The sequence below is a fragment of the Indicator indicator genome, chromosome 1, assembly GCF_027791375.1.
Source record: "Indicator indicator isolate 239-I01 chromosome 1, UM_Iind_1.1, whole genome shotgun sequence".
Taxonomy (NCBI): domain Eukaryota; kingdom Metazoa; phylum Chordata; class Aves; order Piciformes; family Indicatoridae; genus Indicator; species Indicator indicator.
In genome coordinates, this window is record NC_072010.1 from 1,509,906 (window position 1) to 1,529,303 (window position 19,398).

General features: G+C 47.7%; 1 protein-coding gene across 1 annotated transcript in view; it reads left to right on the top strand.

Annotated features, from left to right (window-relative positions):
• Positions 1-19,398, top strand: part of UVRAG (UV radiation resistance associated) — a 161,870-nt gene that overhangs the window by 76,151 nt on the left and 66,321 nt on the right. Inside the window, exon 12 of the mRNA XM_054383915.1 lies at positions 3,433-3,598. Coding sequence (XP_054239890.1) covers positions 3,433-3,598 — 166 coding nt within the window. The remainder of the gene's footprint in view (positions 1-3,432; positions 3,599-19,398) is intronic.

Below are 19,398 nucleotides of genomic sequence, written 5' to 3' on the forward strand. Positions count from 1 at the left end.
AGAGGTTGTCTACTCCCTTCCATGAACGCCTCTCAACTAGACTTGGTTGCTCAAGGCCTGATCCAACCTGGCCTGGAACACCCCCAGGGAGGAGGCATCCACAGCTTCCCTGGGCAACCTGTTCCAGAGTCTCACCACCCCTGTAGTGAAGAAATTCTTCCTAAGATCCAGTCTAACCCTGCTCTCCCTCAGCTTCAAACCATTCCCCCTTGGCCTGTTGCTAGACACCCTTATGAGAAGTCCCTCTCCAGCCTTTCCATAGGCTCCCTTCAGGAACTGGAAGGCAGCTGTAAGATCTCCCCAGAAGCTTCTCTAGGCTGAACAACCCCTGCTCCTTCAGCCTATCCTCATAGCAGAGGTGCTCCAGCCCTTGGATCATCCTTGTGGCCCTCCCCTGGACTCACTCCAACAGTATATTGTGTGTTCTGATAGAGCTCAGTATGACTGCAAAGTTGTGGTTGATGCAAAGGTCTCTTCCAACCACAACCAGTCTATGCTTCTATCATTAGAAGCTTTCTTAGAAGATCTTCTGTTTAGCAGGTTTCAGAGAATTGTCAGAGTTGGAAGGGACCTCAAGGATCATCCAGTTCCAACCTCCCTGCCATGGCCAGGAACACCTCACACTACATCAGGTTTCTTAGAGCCACATCCAGCCTGGCCTTAAAAACTTACAGGGGTGAGGCTTCTACCACCTCCCTGGGCAACCTGTGTCAGTGTCTCACCACCCTCATGAGGAAGAATTTCTTCCTAACATCCAATCTGAATCTGCCCATTTCTAGTTTTGCTCCATTCCCCCCAGTCCTGTCACTCCCTGACACCCTCAAAAGTCCCTCCCCAGCTTTCTTGGAGCCCCCTTCAGATCCTGGAAGGCCACAAGAAGGTCTCCTTGGAGCCTTCTCTTCTCCAGACTGAACAGCCCCAACTCTCTCAGTCTGTCCTCATAGGAGTGGTGCTCCAGCCCTCTGATCATCCTCGTGGCCCTTCTCTGGAACATTCCAGCACCTCCAAATCTTTCTTGTAATAAGGGCTTCAGAACTGGACACAGTACTCAAGTGGGGTCTCATCAGGGTGGAGTAGAGGAGAGTCCCTTGTGCCTCAGGCATGTTGTTTGTGTTGGTGTCTTCACTTGGACAGAAGAAATTAGAGACAGCAGAAAGGAAAATCTCTTACATGGCTAAAGGATGCAATTTGAATCCCAAGTCCTGTGGGCATTTCCCACCAGTTAAAGCAGCAAGGTTGAAATCTTAAATGTCAAAACCTGCTACCTCAGAACAATGAGTTAACCTCACTGCTTCCAGTTACTGGCAGAGAACATAGCCTGGGGTCAGTGTCTCTCCAGCTGATCTCACTAAGAAATGAAATTGTGGAGGAATGCAGCTTTTCCCTGGCTCTGCTCACACATCTCAGCTCCTTCTAGAGAGCTGCAGAACGTTTAAGACTTCAATTTTCTCTTGGGGGAATTTATTTCACTTTTCCCATCTCTCTTTTTTTTTTTTTTTTTTTAACTTTCCACTGCCAATCCAAATGGTTGAGAATAGTTACTTGCAGCTTTCAAAGTTCTTCTCCAGGCTGAACAACCTCAGGTCTCAGCCTGTCCTCACAGAGGAGGTGCTGCAGCCTTCTGATGAGCTTTGTGGCCCAGCTCTGGACCTGAGGAGGTCCATTCCGGTTATGGTGAGACCTCACCTGGAGTACTGTGTCCAGGTTTGGAGCCTTCAATACTGCAAGGACATGGATCTGATGGAACAGGTCCAGAGGAGGGCCATGGGAATGATCAGGGGGTTGGAGCAGCTCTGCTACAAAGACAGGCTGAGGGAGCTGGGAGTGTTCAGCCTGGAGAAGAGAAGGCTCCAGGGAGACCTAATAGCAGCCTGCCAGGACCTGAAGGAGGCTACAAGAAGGATGGAGAGAGACTGTTGGCAGAGGTCTGAAGGGATAGGATGAGAGGCAATGGCTTCAAACTGGATAGGATGAGAGGCAATGGCTTCAAACTGGAGAAGAGCAGATTTAGTTTGGATGTTAGGAACAAGTTCTTCACCATGAGGGTGGTGGAACACTGGAAGAGGTTGCCCAGGGAGGTGCCCCATGCCTGGAGATATTCAACATGAGGCTGGACAGGGCTCTGGGCAACCTGATGATCTAGTTGGGGATGTTCCTGCTGACTGCAGTGGACGTTGGACTGGACGACCTTTGGAGGTCCCTTCCAACCTAAAACATTCTATGATTCCATGTCCTTGTCCTGCTATGCAAGGGCTTTTCCTTTATAAATATGTGTGAGCAAAGCTATGTGAAGAACACTAAGACCAACACTGGCAATGATCATACAGGTGGTGCAGCTTCTTAGCAGCCATTAGGAGATGATTTCCTGTGTTTCTTTTCCTTTATTCAGTTGTGGAAGCTCTTGTTGGGCTTCCATTTAGAAGTGAGTGAACTATTGATTTATTTCTTAACATTGAATCACAGAATGGTGAGTCTTGGAAGGGACCTTGGAGCATCATCTAGTCCAACTCCCCTGCTCAAGTAGGGTCACCTAAAGCAGGTTGCCCAGAATTGTGGAATCTGCAGTGAAGGAGACTTCACAATCTGTCTGGGCAGCCTGCTTCAGTGCTCCTCCACCCTCAAATATTGTAAAGCTTAAACTTAGTTCAAGTCTAATCTTCAAACATTAAAGTCTAAACCCATCTCAGACTTGCACCTACTCTTCTGATACCTTCATGAACCATACCATTGTCAATGTGCTCTTGTGGCGAATGCCAGCTGGGGTGGATTAGAAGGGCTGTGGTGAGTAGGTCAGAGAGTTTCTCCTCCCCCTCTACTCTGCCCTGGTGAGTCCATATCTGGAATATTGTGTCCAGTTCTGGGCCCTCAGTTCGGGAAGGACCTCAGGGAACTGCTTGAGAGAGTCCAGCACAGAGCCACAAACATGCTGAAGGCAGTGGAACATCTTCCTGATGAGGAGAGCCTGAGGGAACTGAGGGCTCTGTAGCTTGAAGCAGAGGAGCCTGAGGGATGACCTCATTGCTGGTGATAAAGATGTGCAGGGTGAGTGCCCAGAGGCTGGAGCCAGGCTCTGCCCAGTGATGCCCAATGCCAGCACAAGGAGCAATGGTGGAAGCTGAGGCATAGGAAGTTCCATGGAAACCGGAGGGAGAACTATTTCCCTGTAAGGGTGCCAGAACACTGGAACAGGCTGCCCAGGTGGATTGTGGAGTCTCCTTCTCTGGAGATATTCAAGACCCACCTGGCTGTGTTGCTGTGTGATCTGCTCTAGGTGATCCTGCTCTGGCAGGAGGGTTGGACTGGATGAGCTTTTGAGGTCCCTTCCAGCCCTTAATGTTCTGTGATTGTCGAAGCTGCAAGGATGAAGTTGTGCTGAGCCTGCAGTGAGATCCAGTCGATGAAATAACAAAATCTTTTCCTTGTCATTGACAGCAAAAGATGATGGAAGCATTGCTGTTGCCCTGGGCTACACTGCTCACTTGGTTTCAATGATCTCCTTCTTCCTGCAAGTGCCACTCAGGTATCCCATCATCCACAAGGGCTCCCGCTCTACCATCAAGGATAACATCAACGACAAGCTGACCGAGAAGGAGCGAGAGTGAGTATGGCAGGAACACCTTCTGCACCTTCTTGAAACACCAGCATCCAAAAATCCTCTCTGCTCTGCCCTGCTGAGAGCACAGCTGCAATCCTGTGTCCAGTTTGGGGCTCCCCAGTTGAAGAGAGACAGAGAGCTGCTGGAGAGAGTCCAAGGGAGAGGCAGGAGGATGCTTAGGGGACTTGAGCATCTCCCCTGGGAAGAGAGGCTGAGAGGCCTGGGGCTGTTTAGTGTGGAGAAGAGAAGGCTGAGAGGGGATCTGATCAATGTCTCTCAATGTGTGAGGGGTGGGTGTCAGGAGGAGTTCACAGTGATAAGACAAGGAACAATGGGTTCAAACCTGAACATAGAAGATTTCAGCTCAACATGAGGAGAAACTTCTTTGGTGTGAGGGTGACAGAACCCTGGAGCAGGCTGCACAGGGGGATTGTGGAGTCTCCTTCTCTGGAGACTTTCCAAACCCACCTGGATATATTCCTATGCAGACTACCCTAAATGATCCTGCTCTGGCAGGGGGGTTGGACCTGATGATCTCTTGATCTTGTGATACTGTGAGCTACCCCAGCACTGCAGGTGGACTCTCAGCAGAGCACAGCAGAGGGGCAGAATCTCCTCCCTGCCCCTGCTGCCCATGCTGCTGGGGATCAGCCCAGGACAGAGCTGGCTCTGGCCTGGCAGCACTCAGTGCTGCCTCATCTCCAGCTTTTCACCCACAGCACCCCCAAGTCCCTCTTCACAGGGCTGCTCTCCAGCCCTTCATCCCTCTAGCTTGTATGGATACTGAGAACTGCCCTGAATAGTCAGTGATGAGTTTTTCACTCATTCTGTAGTCATTGCCTTGCCACTTGTAGCTGTGCTGTTATTGTTGTGCTGCTAGGAAACTGTTGCTGTCCTCAAATTCACTGCCTGAATGTCTTCTCCTGCCTTTTGGCTCTCTGCCTGTTTTCCCACTGTCTTTGCACCTGTGTGCTCTGAGAGGAAAATAGTGGCAATTAATGGTTAAGCTTCACTTTGTAGCCTGCAACCACAAGGTCCAAGGAATGCAGTGCTGACCAGCTGTGGAAGTCCAGCTGCTCTGCTCTGCTCCCCTGTGTCTATGGGTGGCTGCAGGGTCCAGTTTGCAGCACCAGGGACATTCTTTTTCCATATGCAGGGTTTGAAAAAGGAGAAAAAGGGGAGAAAAAGTTGATCTTGCAAGCAGCTGTGTCTGTTATGACATAATGGCTGTATAGAAGTCTCCTCTTTGGAAGTCTGTCATCAAAGTGTTGTAATATTTTAACTGTAATTCCTGATCATCCAGATCAAGATGGAGAAGTCTCATTGTGCATGGGATCACAGAATCACACAATGGTAGGGACTGCAAGGGACCTCTGGAGATCTAGGTAAACAGACTCACAGATTGTATTGGGTTGGAAGAGACCCTCAAAGACCATCTTGTCCAACCCCCCTGTAGTCAGCAGGGACGCCTGAAACTAGATCAGGCTGTCCAGGGCCACATTAACTCTGACCTCAATGTCTCCTCACTATCAGTGCAGTCTGGGGGAGGAAGTGATAGAAAGCAGCCCTGAGGAAAAGGACTTGGTGGTGCTGATGGATGAGAAGCTGGACATGAGCAGGCAGTGTGAGCTTGCAGCACAGAAGGCCAATGGCAGCCTGGGCTGCATCAAAAGCAGTGTGGCCAGCAGATGGAGAGAGGAGATTCTGCCACTTTATTGTGCTCTGGTGAGACCTCATTTGGAGTACTGCCCTCAGTACAGGAAGGACATGGACCTGATGGAGCAGGTCCAGAGGAGGGCCACAAAAATGCTCAGGGGGTTGGAGCAGCTCTGCTGTGAGGACAGGCTGAGGGAGCTGGGGGTGTTCAGCCTAAAGAAGAAGAGGCTCTGAGGAGACCTAGTAGCAGCTTCCAGTACCTGAATGGGGCTAGAACAAGGATGGAGAGAGACTGTTTGCAAAGGCCTGCAATGACAGGACAAGAGGCAGTGGCTTCAAACTTAGCAAAGTTTGAAGATTTAGATTGGATGTAAGGAAGAAGTTCTTTACTATGAGGGTGGTGGAACATTGGAACAGGTTGCTCAGGGAGGTGGCTGGGGCTCCCTCCCTGGAAATACTCAAGGTGAGGCTGGACAGGGCTCTGAGCAACCTGATCTAGTTGGGGATGTCCCTGCTGACTGTGGGGAGGTAGAACTGGATGACCTTTGGGAGGTTGCTTCTGGCCTGGACCCTTCTATGGTTTGTGGCAGGACAGCAGAGGTAACTTAACCATGAGAGTTAAACTCACCAAGGGCTTCCTGCACAGTAAAAAATGACTATGGAGTTATGTCTTGCAAATTAATTTTGATACCCTTTTAATGACTTGTCCAAACACTTCTTGGGCAACTGAGCAGAACATTAATCTGGTTTGCTTCAGTTTAGTTCTTTAAACATATGCTCCTACCTCTTCCTACACATCACTTTCAGAAGGGTAGCAAACTAAAACATTTCTATCTGGAAAACTAATTTCTGAAGAGTAGAGCTGCCTGTGTGTGTGGGTGGATAAAGATTAGAACAATTTCCTGTTGTCTGAGACAGACTGGAAGGTTTAGTCCTTCAGGCTATAGCCTTCCAAGGCCTTATGACTTAATACTTTATTTCACAATAGATTTCTGAAATGGAGAAAGTTGAGCAAAGTAAATGAATCCCTGTTGGGTCATTTACCTGTGTTCTGCAAGATTGTTTCAGGATTAGCTCCTGCCTGAGATGATCTTGTCCCAACTATTGGAGAGTCAATCCTCCCAACTCTCAAAGGACTTTGGTTGCTATTGAATGTCTTAACTTGGCAGTTTGCTTTCTGTACTAATAGCTCAGGTGTCTCACCTGCTCCTGACAGAACTGAACACAGCAGTTAACAGGCATTCCTAAATCTCTTTATTTCACCTGTCTTCAGCAGCTTTTCAAAGTCATAGAATGGTTTGGGTTGAAAGGGACCCCCAAAGGACATCTAGTCCAACCCCTTCTGCAGACAGCAGGGACATCCTCCACTAGATCAGGTTGCCCAGAGTCCTGTTGAGCCTGACCTTGAATATTTTCAGAGATGAGGCCTCAACTACCTCCCTGGGCAGCTTGTTCCAGTGTTAGATCATCCTCATGGTGCAGAACTTGTTCCCCACATCCAATCTAAATCTCCTCCAATTGCAAACCATTGCCCCTCACCCTATCACTGCAGGCCTTTGGAAGCAGCCCCTCTCTAGCCTTCTTGACACAATGACAGCATGTTAAGGGCTGGGAGGGACCTTGAAAGATCATCTAGTCCAGAGCAGGATCACCTAGGCCAGATCACACAGGAATGCATCCAGGCAGGTTTTGAATATCTCCAGAGAGGAAGACTCCACACCTGCCCTGGGCAGCCTGTTCCAGTGTTCTTGTAGGCTCCCCTCAGGAACTGGAGTCCAGCATAACCTGTTGAGTAATCACAGTGAGGTTTTCTCAATGCTCAGCCTTTAGCATCCTGATTATTGGAGGGTTAAACATTTCACTTGGCTTTGTACTTCTGCTTTTTTGGCCTGCACTGTTGCTCTGAGAGCCATATGAAGAGCTTCTAAAAATGATGCTTTGGGGGAGCAGTTGATGCTTGCACTTGAGAGCAATTTCCTAACTACACATGTGTGGGTTTAATGTTACACTCCATAAATGAGTTGCTTCACTTTCAAGCTTCTTAGCCTTTCTAATAAGCTGGGTAAATATTTCTGTGAGCTTTCAAGTTGTCAGTTACATTTGGGAAATGTTTGGTCCACTTCAAGTTTGTTTAGTTGGATGAGCCAGGTTGCTTATCTCAGGGTTCTTGTAGAGCTGTGACATTTTCTTTGCTGGAGTTACTATTATAATGGAACTGAAGAGTATACAAAAGAAGCAGGAGGCTGTAGTGAGAATTTAGCACTGGTCTGGTCATGTTACTGAGGGTACAAGTGAGGTCTAGAATACCAGGCAGTAACATGTGGTGAGCTTTGTAACTGTGGAGTTAGTAGAGTTTATATCAGGTTAGTAACTGCTCCCTTCTTGTACAGCTAAGATGGTTTGGATTGGAAGGAAACTTTAAAAGTCATCTAGTTTACAAAGATGTTTGCAAAGGCCTGCAGTGATAGGATGAGGGACAATGGCTTCAAACTAGAGCAGAGCAGATTTACATTGGATGTTAGGAAGAAGTTCTGCACTATGAGGGTGGTGGAACACTGGAACAGTTTGCCCAGGGAGGTGGTTGAGGCCCCATGCCTGGAGATATTCAATGTGAGGCTGGACAGATCTCTGGGCAACCTGATGATCTAGTTGGGGATGTTCCTTGTTTACTGCAGGGAGGTTGGACTGGATGACCTTTGGAGGTCCCTTCCAACCCAAACCATTCTATGATTGTAGATAGTCCAACCACCCTGCAGTAAGCAGGGACACAGAATCCTAGAATCAGTCAGGGTTGGAAGGGACCACAAGGATTATCCAGTTCCAACCCCCCTGCCATGGCCAGGGACACCTCACACTACAGCAGGCTGGCCAGAGCCTCATCCAGCCTGGCTGCAAACACCTCCAGGGATGGAGACTCAACCACCTCCCTGGACAACCCATTCCAGGCTCTCACCACTCTCATGGGGAAGAACTTCTTCCTCACATCCAGGACTGAATCTCCCCACTTCCAGCTTTATTCCATTCCCCCCAGTCCTGTCACTCCCTGAGATCCTAAAAAGTCCCTCCCCAGCTTTCTTGGAGCCCCCTTCAGATCCTGGAAGGCCACAAGAAGGTCACCTCAGAGCCTTCTCTTCTCCAGACTGAACAGCCCCAACTCTTTCAGTCTGTCCTCATAGGAGAGCAGCTGAGCAGCTCCAGCCCTCTGCTCATCCTGGTGACCCTTCTCTGGACACCTTCCAGCATGTCCATAGCCCTCTTGGAACAGAGGCTCCAGAACTGGATGCAGTACTCCAGGTGGGGTCTCAGCAGAGCTGAGCAGAGGGGGAGAATCACCTCCCTTGCCCTGCTGGCCACACTTCTCTTGATGCAGCCCAGGATCTGGTTGACATCTTCATCTAGAGCAGGTTGCTCACAACCCCATCCAACCTGTCCAGGGATGGGGCATCTGCCCTCTCTCTGGGCAACCTGGGTCAGTGTCTCTTCAGTGTAAAAGAATTCTTCCTTAATCCTAGTCTGAATCTCCCCTCTGTCACTTTGAAACCATCATCCCTTGTCCTGTGACAACAGGCCCTGCTAAAAGGTCTGTCCCCAGCTTTCCTGTAGCCCCCACTTAAAGTACTTGAAAGGCCACCAGAAGGTCTCCCTGGAACCTTCTCCAGGCTGAACAACCCCAACTCTCTCAGCCTGCCCTCACAGCAGAGGGCTTCCAGCCCTTTCATCATTTGTTGTAGCCTTCTCTGGTCCTGCTCCAACAGGTCCATGCCTGTGCTGTGCTGAGGACTCCAGAGCTGGCCCCAGCACTGCAGGTGTGATCTCAGCAGAGCAGAGGGGCAGACACCCTTCCTCCAACTTCTGCCCATGCTGATGTGGATGCATCCCAGGTTCTGGTTGCCTTCCAGGCTGTGAGTGCATATTGCCAGCTCATGTCCAGTTTTTCACCCCCCAGCACCCCAAGTCCTCCACAGGGCTGCTCTCCAGCCCTTCATCCCCCAGCCTGGATTGATACCAGAGGTTTCCCTCACCCAGGTTCAAACCTTTGCACTTGGCCTTGTTGAACCTCAGGAGGTTTGCACAGGCCCACTTCTCAAGCTTGTCCAGATCAATTTGGTTTGATAATATCTTCTGTGTATAACTGAAAGGCTTTTAAGTTTCCTCCCATAAATCTCCCTTTATGGCTTTCTGAGCCACCAAGGTAAGGCAAGAATGCAAAGTTCACTGAACATCTCATCAAGGAACTTTCTTTAGTCATTCCTTTCAACATCTCCAGTGTGCACTGAAGATGCAGAATGAAACAGCAGCATTCCTCCACACTTCTAGAGTCTGAAGGGTTTCAAAGCAAGTGGTGGAGATACACCTCCCAAATTTAAGCTACTTAAGCAGCATTTTCCTCTCTTCACTGACAAGCAAACACATTTCCTGCATAAAGCACCTAAATTCTTTGGCACTGTTGTCGAGGAACTGAAACCTAGCACTTCATCAGAGTCTCATAAACTCAGGAAGAATGCTGAGATGAACCAATTCCTGAGATGTTCTGACACTGTCTGTCAAGCCCTGTGTTTAATACCTCTGTTAGGCTGCTGCCAGATGTTTGGCTAAAGAAGAGCTTCCAGTTTAGAGCAAAATAAGGATTGTTATGGCTGGAGGGAAACACACTTTGTGGAATTGCTTGTGTTGGTGTTTCTGCTTTTGCTCTAGTGTATTTTTATGGGATATATATTCTTTATTTCAATTCAGTCCTCTTCTTTCACCATGAGGGTGGTGAGAGCCTGGCACAGGTTGTCCAGGGAGGTGGTTGAGGCTCCATCCCTGGAGGTTTTTGCAGCCAGGCTGGATGTGGCTGTGAGCAACCTGCTGTGGTGTGAGGTGTCCCTGGCCATGGCAGGGGGGTTGGAACTGGCTGATCCTTGAGGTCCCTTCCAACCCTAACAATTCCATGATTCTATGATATGATCTAAACACAGAATACCAGGTTGGGAGGGACCTCCAACATCTCACAAAGCAAATGCCTGCCTTTTGCTGGCTGGATCTTTTGCAACCATATCAGACTCCTTGTTAGTTTTAAAGTAGCAAAGCACATTTTTGTCATCTCTTTGGGAGTCTTTTGGCATGGCAGCAGACTCAAAGCTGGGATTGGTTGCTGCTTTTTAGAACTGAAGCTTCATGTGACACTTCTACAACCTCCCAGTTCAATATAGGAGAGGAGAATCTCCATCAAATCACATTGAACAGCTTGGAAGCAGAGGATCATGGTTTAGGTTGGAAGGGACCTTTAAAGGTCATCTAGTCCAATCCCACTGGAGTCAGCAGGGACATCTTCAACTAGAGCAGGTTGCTCAGTGTCTCTTCTACACTGGCCTGAAAGGAGCAAAAGAAGATCACAGGATCACAGAATGCTTTGGATTGGAAGGAACCTTTAAAGGTTATCTATTTTCAAGCACCCTTTAGCCCCTTTCAACCACATCTTCAGTTACATCAGGTTGTGACCTGACCTGGAATGATTCAAGGAATGGGGCATCTACCACCTCCCTGGGCATCCTGGGCCAATGTTTCACTACCCTCAGTGTAAAAAATGTCTTCCTTCTCACTAGCCTGAATCTCTCTTCCTTTAAAACCATCACCCCTTGTCTTGTCACAAGCCCCACTAAAAAGACTGTCCCCATTCTTCTGTAGGCCCCCTTTAAGTAATGAAAGGCCACCATAAGGTATCCCTAGAGGCTTCTCCAGGCTGAAATCCAGACTAAATCTCCCGTGGTGCAATCTGAGGCTGCTTCCACTTTTCCTATCCTATCCTATTTCCTTTTTTTCTATCTGGGAGAAGAGACTGAGCCTCACCTTGCTCCAGTCTCCTTTCAGGGAGTTGTAGAGAGCAATGAGGTCTCCCCACAGCCTCTTTTACTCCAGACTTAAACAACTCCAGTTCCCTCAGCTGTTCCTCTCCTCAATGTCCTTCTTGGAGTCAAACTGAAACTGAGTACACAAAGTGTGACCTCACCAGTTCTGAATACAGGAGCACAAACACTTCCCTGCTCCTGCTGGCCATACTATTGCTGATCCAAGCCAGGATGCTGTTGGCCTTCTTGGCCAACTGTTGGCTCACCTTCAGCTGGCTGTCAGCCAGCACCCCTAGGTCCTTCTCTGCTGGGCAGCTTCCCAGCCACTCTGCCCCCAGCCTGTAGCATTGCAAGGGATTGTTGTGACTCAAATTGTTTTTCAGGTCTTTTAAGTGTGACAGGCTGGATTTGCCAATAAGTGTCAATAGTGGTCACTGAAGTGGCAAATGGATAATGCTGGAGCAGTTGGAAACCACTTGTTGAATGAGTGTAGGCTAGAAGTGGTCCTCACTGCTGTGACCTTTCTCCTGTTTCAAAGAATGGGAAAATCCAAGTTTCTGCTGTAGTGGACTTAAGTACAACCAAAGATGGTTATTGCTTTGTGCCTGGTACATCAGCCCCTTGCAACAAAGCAGTCTGAAAAATCCTGCAAGTGAAGAAGAGCTTTTCCCTGACACTGAACATCTCCCAGCTCAATCCAGAAGTCTTCCATCACGTTTGGTGCTTCAGCCGAGATAATCAAACTGCAGCTTTGGGAAGAAGCTTTGGCAAACTCAAATCAGATGGAAGGGGATGGCTTGTTGAGAAAGCTAAGAGCTGTCAAAGCAAAGCTGATTCCTTGTGGTAGATTGAGTGTGTGTTAAGTGTTCAACTACACTGCTCACAGAATGCTTTTTGCCATGAACTTGCCTTGAACTGTGTTCCACATTCTTGAGGATATTTAGCTAGGATCCTGAGGTTTGTTTTTTTTTATTATTGATCCCCAAAATGCTGCTTTTGGCCTTCATTAGGTCTGCAAATATCAGTGTATGTGGAGTAAGAGTTAAATCAGGTATTCATTAATAAATTTAGATGCTGTTAATGCTGTTTCTGGGGACTAGAAGCTTGGACGTGCTCCTGGCCAGTCTGAGAAGGCAGATTTTGTTTACAGGAGTAGATGAGATGACTGAGCCCAGACATCTACAGCTGAGAAATGTTGCTGTGAAGACATCCCACTCCTAATTGACTCCCACTGGAGCGAGAGCCTCCTGATTTTTCAAAGCATTACTTCATTTTTCAGTAAGGACTTGATCTGTATCAAGTGTCCTCTAGTTAAAAATGATCCTTCAGTGGCAGGGAGATTTAAAACTCTGCGAGTGAGGTTGTCTGCTAGGTTCTTACAGATAGTCCTTGTGATATCCATCAGGGCTTATATGGAGAAAGCCTGGAATTCAAGCTGAAATAGGTCATGGAAGTGCTGCATTTCAGCATCTGAAGGGGACCTACAGGAAGGCTGGGGAGAGACTCTTTAGAAGAGCTTGAAGAGACAGGACAAGAGGCAAGTGTTTGAGACTGGAGCAGGGAGATACTCAAGGTGATGCTGGACAGAGCTCTGCTTAACCTGATCTAGTTGAGGATGTCCCTGCTGACTGCAGAAGGGGTTGGACTAGATGATCTTGGGAGGTCTCTTCCAACCCAGACCATTCCATGATTCTAGGCTGGGTACCAGCAGGATGTTCTTCACAATGAGAGTGGTGAAATACTGGAACAGGTTGCACAGAGATATGATGGAGGGCCTGTCCCTGGAGACTTTCAAGGTCAGGCTTGATATGGCCCTGGGCAGCCTGGTCTAGTTGAAGTTGTCCCTGCTGATTGCAGGGGGGCTGGACAAGATGGTCTTTAATGGTCCCTTCCAATCCAATGCAATCTGAGTTCTGTGGATTTACAAAAAGCCATCACTGTGGCTTGTTCCATGGTTTGGTGGCTGTGGTTTTGAGGTGTTTGAAATCCTTATGAGCTGAAGTAGCAGAATAATGCACTCCTGGATAAATTGTGGCTATCTTATCAAGAATTGCTGGGAAGTATTTAAAAGCCATGTGGATGTGGTGTGGAGGGATGTGGTTTAGTGGTGACCTGGCAATGCTGGGTTTATGGTTGGAATTGATGATCTGGCACTGGTGAGACTGCACCTTGAATACTGTGTTCAGTTTTGGGACATTCACTGTAGGAAAGACATTGAGGTGCTGGAGCAGATCCAGAGATGGCCAACAAAGCTGGTGAAGGACCTAGAGAACAGATCTGGTGAGGAGCAGCTGAGGGAACTGTTTACTTTGGAGGAGAGGAAGCTGAGGAGAGACCTCATTGCCCTCTACAACTACCTGAAAGGAGGATGCAGTGAGATGGTCTTTGGTCTCTTCACCCAACTAACAAGTATTAGGATGAGAGGAAATGGCCTGAAATTGTTCCAGGAGAGGTTTAGGTTGGATATTGGGAAAAGTTTCTTTGCTGCAAGAGTGGTCAGGAATTAGAACAGGCTACCCAGGGAGGTGGTAGTGGAGTCCCCATCCCTGGAGGCGTTCATGAAATGTGTGGACATGGCACTCTGAGACATGGTTTAAGGCCATGGTGGTGTTAGGTTGATGGTTGGACTCGATGATCTTAGAGGTCTTTTCCAACTGAAACAATTCTCTGATCTTAAAGGTCTCTTCTAACCAAAGCAATTCTATAATTCTATGGTTCAGTGACTTTCATAATCCAAGTCTTTGCTGTTTTTTCCCTGTGCACAGCCTGTACATATTGAAGCTATTGTAGGTTCTCCAAGAGCAAGGTCACAGCAGTTCTACATCTTAATAGAAAGATGGCAGTGGTTCTGCTTTCCATTATCATTGCATTGAGCTATTCCAATAGGCATTTTGAACATGCATTGCACAAAGTTCAACTGCCAATATGTTCTCCTTTCCCACTGAACTAATTATCTTCATATTGTGTAAAGCTTGAATGAGGATGTCCCTTTTTTTTTTCCCCCTCTTGGCAGTCTGTATTTTTGTCATCAAGTTTGTTTTACAAGCCAAGCTTTTTCTCTCAAGTAGAAACTAAAAACCCTGTAGTAATCAACTCCGAATTTGCTTGTGATTTTGTGATTCATACTCATGTAATCCTGCTTTTGTTCTGCCTTTTCACTTGTTTCCAGCGTTGCTCACCAGGTGGGGATCTTTAAGGTATTCATTTACAACTTTTCCAGCCAATGCTGATGGTTGACAGAATAATTAACAGAGTCAGAGGATCACAGGATGTTAGGGGTTGGAAAGGACCGCCAAAGATCAAGTCCAACCCCCCTGCCAGAGCAGGATCACCTAGGGTAGGTCACACAGGAACACATCCAGATGGGTCTTGAAAGTCTCCAGAGAATGAGATTCCACAACCTGTTTGAGTGCTCTGTGACCCTCCCAGTGAAGAAGTTCCTCCTCATGGTGAGGTGGAACCTCCTGTGCTGTAGTTTATATCCATTGCCCTTTGTCCTATCCCAGGGCACCAGTGAGCAGAGCCTGTCCCCTCCCTCTTGACTCCCAGCCCTCAGATAAACATTTATTAAATCCCTTCTCAGTCTTCTCTTCTCCAGACTAAACAGCCCCAGGGCTCTCAGCCTTTCCTCATGAGGCAGTGCTCCAGTCCATCATCCTCGTAGCCCTCTCTTGGACTCTCTCTAGTCACAGAATTGTTTTGGTTGGAAAAGGTCTTTTAAGATCATTGAGTACAACCTTCAACCTAACACCATCATGGCCATTAAACCATGTCTCCAAGTGCCATGTCCACAGGTTTCTTGAACACCTCCAGGCATGCTGACTCCACCACCTCCCTGGGCAGCTTGTTCCAATCCCTGACCACTCTTGCAGGAAAGAAACTTTTCCTAATCTCCAACCTAAACCTCCCCTGGCACAATTTCAGACCATTTCCTTTTATTCTATCACCTGATACAAGACAGAAGAGACTGACCCCACCTCACTGTTCCTAGTAGGCTGGTAGCCACCCCAAGTTCCATTTGTGACTTCCACCATCAACTGGTATCATGATCTAAAAAGATTCTGAATTTCTCTGTGTTGCATCTCTTAAACTGCCAAGTGTGCTGGTGACTGCTGTTTCTTACTGTTGCATTACATTTCTGTTTCCATCAACCACTCAGCTGCTTGAGTCTGATACTAAAGTTCTGTGCCAGTCTCTGCTCTGAAGCTGCTGTAGCCATGGTGCAGCTTATTGAGAAGGAAACAACAGCTTTTGAAGCTGTGCAGCCAAGGTTTCTCCTGCCATGGTCTTTTGGTGGAGTGCTGAGAGGTTGGAAGTGTTGGTATTTTGGTGGCTGTGGCTCTTCAGAAGCCTACCTTTCACAGGATGCTGAAGGCAGTGGAACAGCTCCTTTCTGAGGAAAGGCTGAGGGAGCTGGGGCTCTTCAAGTTGGAGCAGAGGAGCCTGAGGGATGCCCTCATTCATGTTGATAAAGATGTGCAGGGCAGTGTCAGGAGGATGGAGCCAGGCTCTGCTCAGGGATGCCCAATGATAGGACAAGGGGCAATGGGGGCAAGCTGGAGCAGAGGTGAACATAAAGGGAAACTTTTTCACTGTGAGGGTGACAGAGCCCTGAAGCAGGCTGCCCAGGGAAGTTGTGGAGTCTCCTTCTCTGCAGATGTTCAAAACCCTCCTGGATGTGTTCCTGTGAGACCTACTCTAGGTGATCCTGCCCTGGCATGGGGGTGGACTCAATGATCTTTTAAGGTCCCTTCCAACCCCTAGTGTTCTGTGACTCTGTGATGGTGGGGATTGAAAAGGACCTCTGGAGATCAAGTCCAACCCCACTGCTACAGCAGGTTTTACAGGATCACATCCATGTGGGGTTGGAATCTCCAGTGAAGGAGACTCTACAACCTTTCTTGGCAGCCTGGTCCAGTCATCATTCTCAGAGTCTTCCTGATATTTGAAGTGTCCTGAGGAACAGTGATTTCAAATGAGCTCACTAGACAGCCCTTCTCACTTAAAAGACTTTCAAGATTTGCTTTCTTCTGGTTCTGATGAGCCCCAGCACCTTTAAATATCACAACCTTTCTCCTCTGGATACAACATTCCTTTACAGTGAGCAAACAGGATGTGGTTAGGTTAGAGGGAGCTCCTTCCTCCTTTGCTTGCTCCCCTCACAGCCCCCCAAAAGGGGCTGAGGTTGAAATAACTTTAGTAAATATTTAAACCTCCTCCTCATCCACTCCTCATGCTTCAGCCAGATCAAGCAAGAACTTGTGACTTTTTCAAGTCATTATCTTATCTAGATTGGGCTATTTAGTGCTATCCCCATACAGAGTGTCCTATCCATGGGTTAAGCTTAAAATTAATCTTTTTTTCATTTTTCTTTTTCTTTTTCTTTTTTTTTTTTTTACTTTTGGGGTAGTGTTGTGTGAGGCAGAGTTGCTCCCTAGATCTGATGGATGACTTCGCTATCGGGGCAGCGCCCTGTTCCAGTCACACAAATTACAGCAGGTCTTTATCTGCATAATAGTGAATAATTGGGTTTCAGCTGCACTCTGCCAAGTCTGCTCTCCAGTCACCTCCCTGCAGCCGTTCTGCTCGTTGTCCTTGAGAAGAAGTGAAGGCAAAAGCCATGTCAGGTTTGTTCTCTGACAGATTTGGTGCATGCAGTGGGACAGGAAGCGTCGAAGGTACTGCGAACACGGAGCCGTGGAAACGCAGTGGTATCAGCTTCACTTACAGAGTGCTGGGGGTTGCAAGGAACCCTCTGGAGATCATTCAGTCCAACCCCCCCTCCCTGCTAAAGCAAGGTCAGCCAGGCAGGTTGCCCAGAATCACATTCAGGATGGTTTGGAATCTCTCCAGAGAAGAAGACTCTGCCATAGGAGGAAGGAGTGGTCAGGCATTGGAATGGGCTGCCCAGAGAGGTGGTTGAGTCCCCAAGCCTGGATGTGTTTCAGGGTGGTTTGGATGTGGTGCTTGGGGCTATGGTTTAGGGGTGAACTTTGTAGAGTAGGGTTTTGGGTTGGGCTTGGTGATCCTGAGGGTCTCATCCAACCTGAATGTTTTTGTGATCCTGTGATCTCTGGGCAGCCTGGTCCAATGCTGTGTCAATCTCAAAGCAAAGAAATTTTTTCTTTTGTTCAGATGAACTTCTTGGGTTGTGCCTGTGACTCTTAATCCTGAGACCATTGAAAAGAGTCTGACCCCATCTTCTTGACCTCAGACCTTTAGGTATTGATAGCCACTGAGAAGATCCCCTCTCAGTCTGCTCTTCTCCAAGCTAAGCAGACCCAGGTGCCTCAGCTTCTCTTCATCAGAGACATACTCCAGTCCCCTCAGCATCTTTGTAGTTGGACTCTCCCCAGTAGTTTCTTGTCTATCTTGAACTGGGATGCCCTGAACTGGACCCAGTACTCCAGATACGGCCTCACCAGGGCAGAGTAGACTGGAAGGAGAACCTCTTTCAACCTGCTGGTTGCACTCTTCTTAATGGACCCCAGGAGACCATTGTCCCTTTTGGCTACAAGAGGATATTGCTGGCTCAAGGGTAACTTGTTGTTAAAGCAACACTCCTAGGTCCTTCTCTGTGGAGCTGCTTTCCAGCAGGTCAACCCCTCACCTGTACTGGTGCATGTCCATCAATTAGCCACTGTACTAATTTTCTTGTGTTCATTTAGCTATTGGGTAATTAACATTCTTGGGTGTACTGATTGGTGAGATGCTCCCCAGGAGCCAGCAGTGCCCTCATGCAACCCAGCAGGCAGCCATGTGCTGGGCTGCAGCAAGAGGAGTGTGGGCAGCAGGGCAAAAGAGGGGATTCTGCCTCTTTGGTCTGCTCTGCTGAGATCCCATCTCCAGTCCTGCCTCCAGTTCTGGTGTCCCCTGCAAAAGGACACAGAACCATTGGAGTGAGGCCAGAAGAGGGACACAAAGATGATCCCAAGGGCTGCAGCACTTCTGCTGTGAGGATAGGCTGAGGCAAGCTGGGGTTGTTCAGCCTGGAGTAGAGAAGGCTCCTGGGGCACCTCAAAGCTGCCTTCCAGTAGCTGAAAGGCATCCTGCAGGAAGGCTGGAGAAGAACTTTTCAGAAAGGTGTCCAGCAATACCACAAGGGGGAATGGTTTGAAGCTGAAGGAGAGCAGGGTTAGACTGGATCTTAGGAAGAAGTTCTTCAGTTCAAAAGTGGTGAGATTCTGGAATGGGCTGCTCAGGAGTTTGTGGATGCCTCCTTCCCAGGGGTGTTGAAGGCCAGGTTGGATGAGGCCTTGAACAGCCAAGTCTGGTCGAGAGGTGTCCCTGCCCCTGGCAGGGAGTTTGGAGTAGATGATCTCTGAGGTCCCTTCCAACCTAAGCCATTCCATGGTGATTCTATGGTTCTTAAAAGATAAATGCCCTTGCTGTTAATTCATCTTGCATGGCTACAAATATCAGGGGCCCTTAAACTTCTGCAGCACTTTGAAAATTAAGAGGCTCTAGCAGTTCCTAACTGCATTTGGTTACACTTTGCCAAATGGCTTGTAATGTGCTCTTTAAAGGGTGCCACACTTCAGCTAGTAGAAAACAGTTAGATGTGTCGTGTAAAGGAAAAAAAAACAACAACCAACCAACCAAAAAAAAAAAAAACCAAAACAACCCCAAAATCATTATTTTACTGATTCTTCCCTAAAGAGCTTTCTGAAGGAGAGATTAAACTTTGAGACTTTAATAGAATTGGGGGATGTGGCAGAAATGTGAAGAGAAGAGGGAAGGAGAAGATCTAAACCATATGGTGTAACAGCAAAGTAGAAGCAGGTGAAAGCAGTTAGAAGTGAAGCAATTGCTTAAGCTTTAAAAATAGTTTGTATTAAAGACAGGTGGTTATAGACAATAAAAATTGGCCACCAATATATTGGTGCATATGTGATTGAATATTTTTTTTGTTGTTGTTCTGGGTATGGAGGAGTCCATAAATCACAGAACACAACAGTAAATGTATTTGGATTTGAATTCACAGGAGATATCTGAGGTCTGATATAAATGTCTGAAATAAGGATCCTTTTAGCTTCTCCTAACAGTTCCCAGCTGACTGAACCAGGAATCCTCTGGTGGTTTAGTGCATGTTCATCAGACACTGAAGTGACTCTGCAAGGCAGCTAAAAAATAGGTGAGGGTGTAAAAGCAAATGAGATCTTGAGGGCTGAGAAGTACTTTTGTAAGGTCAGCTGGAAGAGTTAGGACAATCAAGAGAAGTTCTTGGTGGTTAGAGCAGAACATTTAGCAGCATTCATTTATCAGAGAATGGCTTAGGTTGGGAAGAACCTCAGAGAGATCATCTGCTCCAATCTC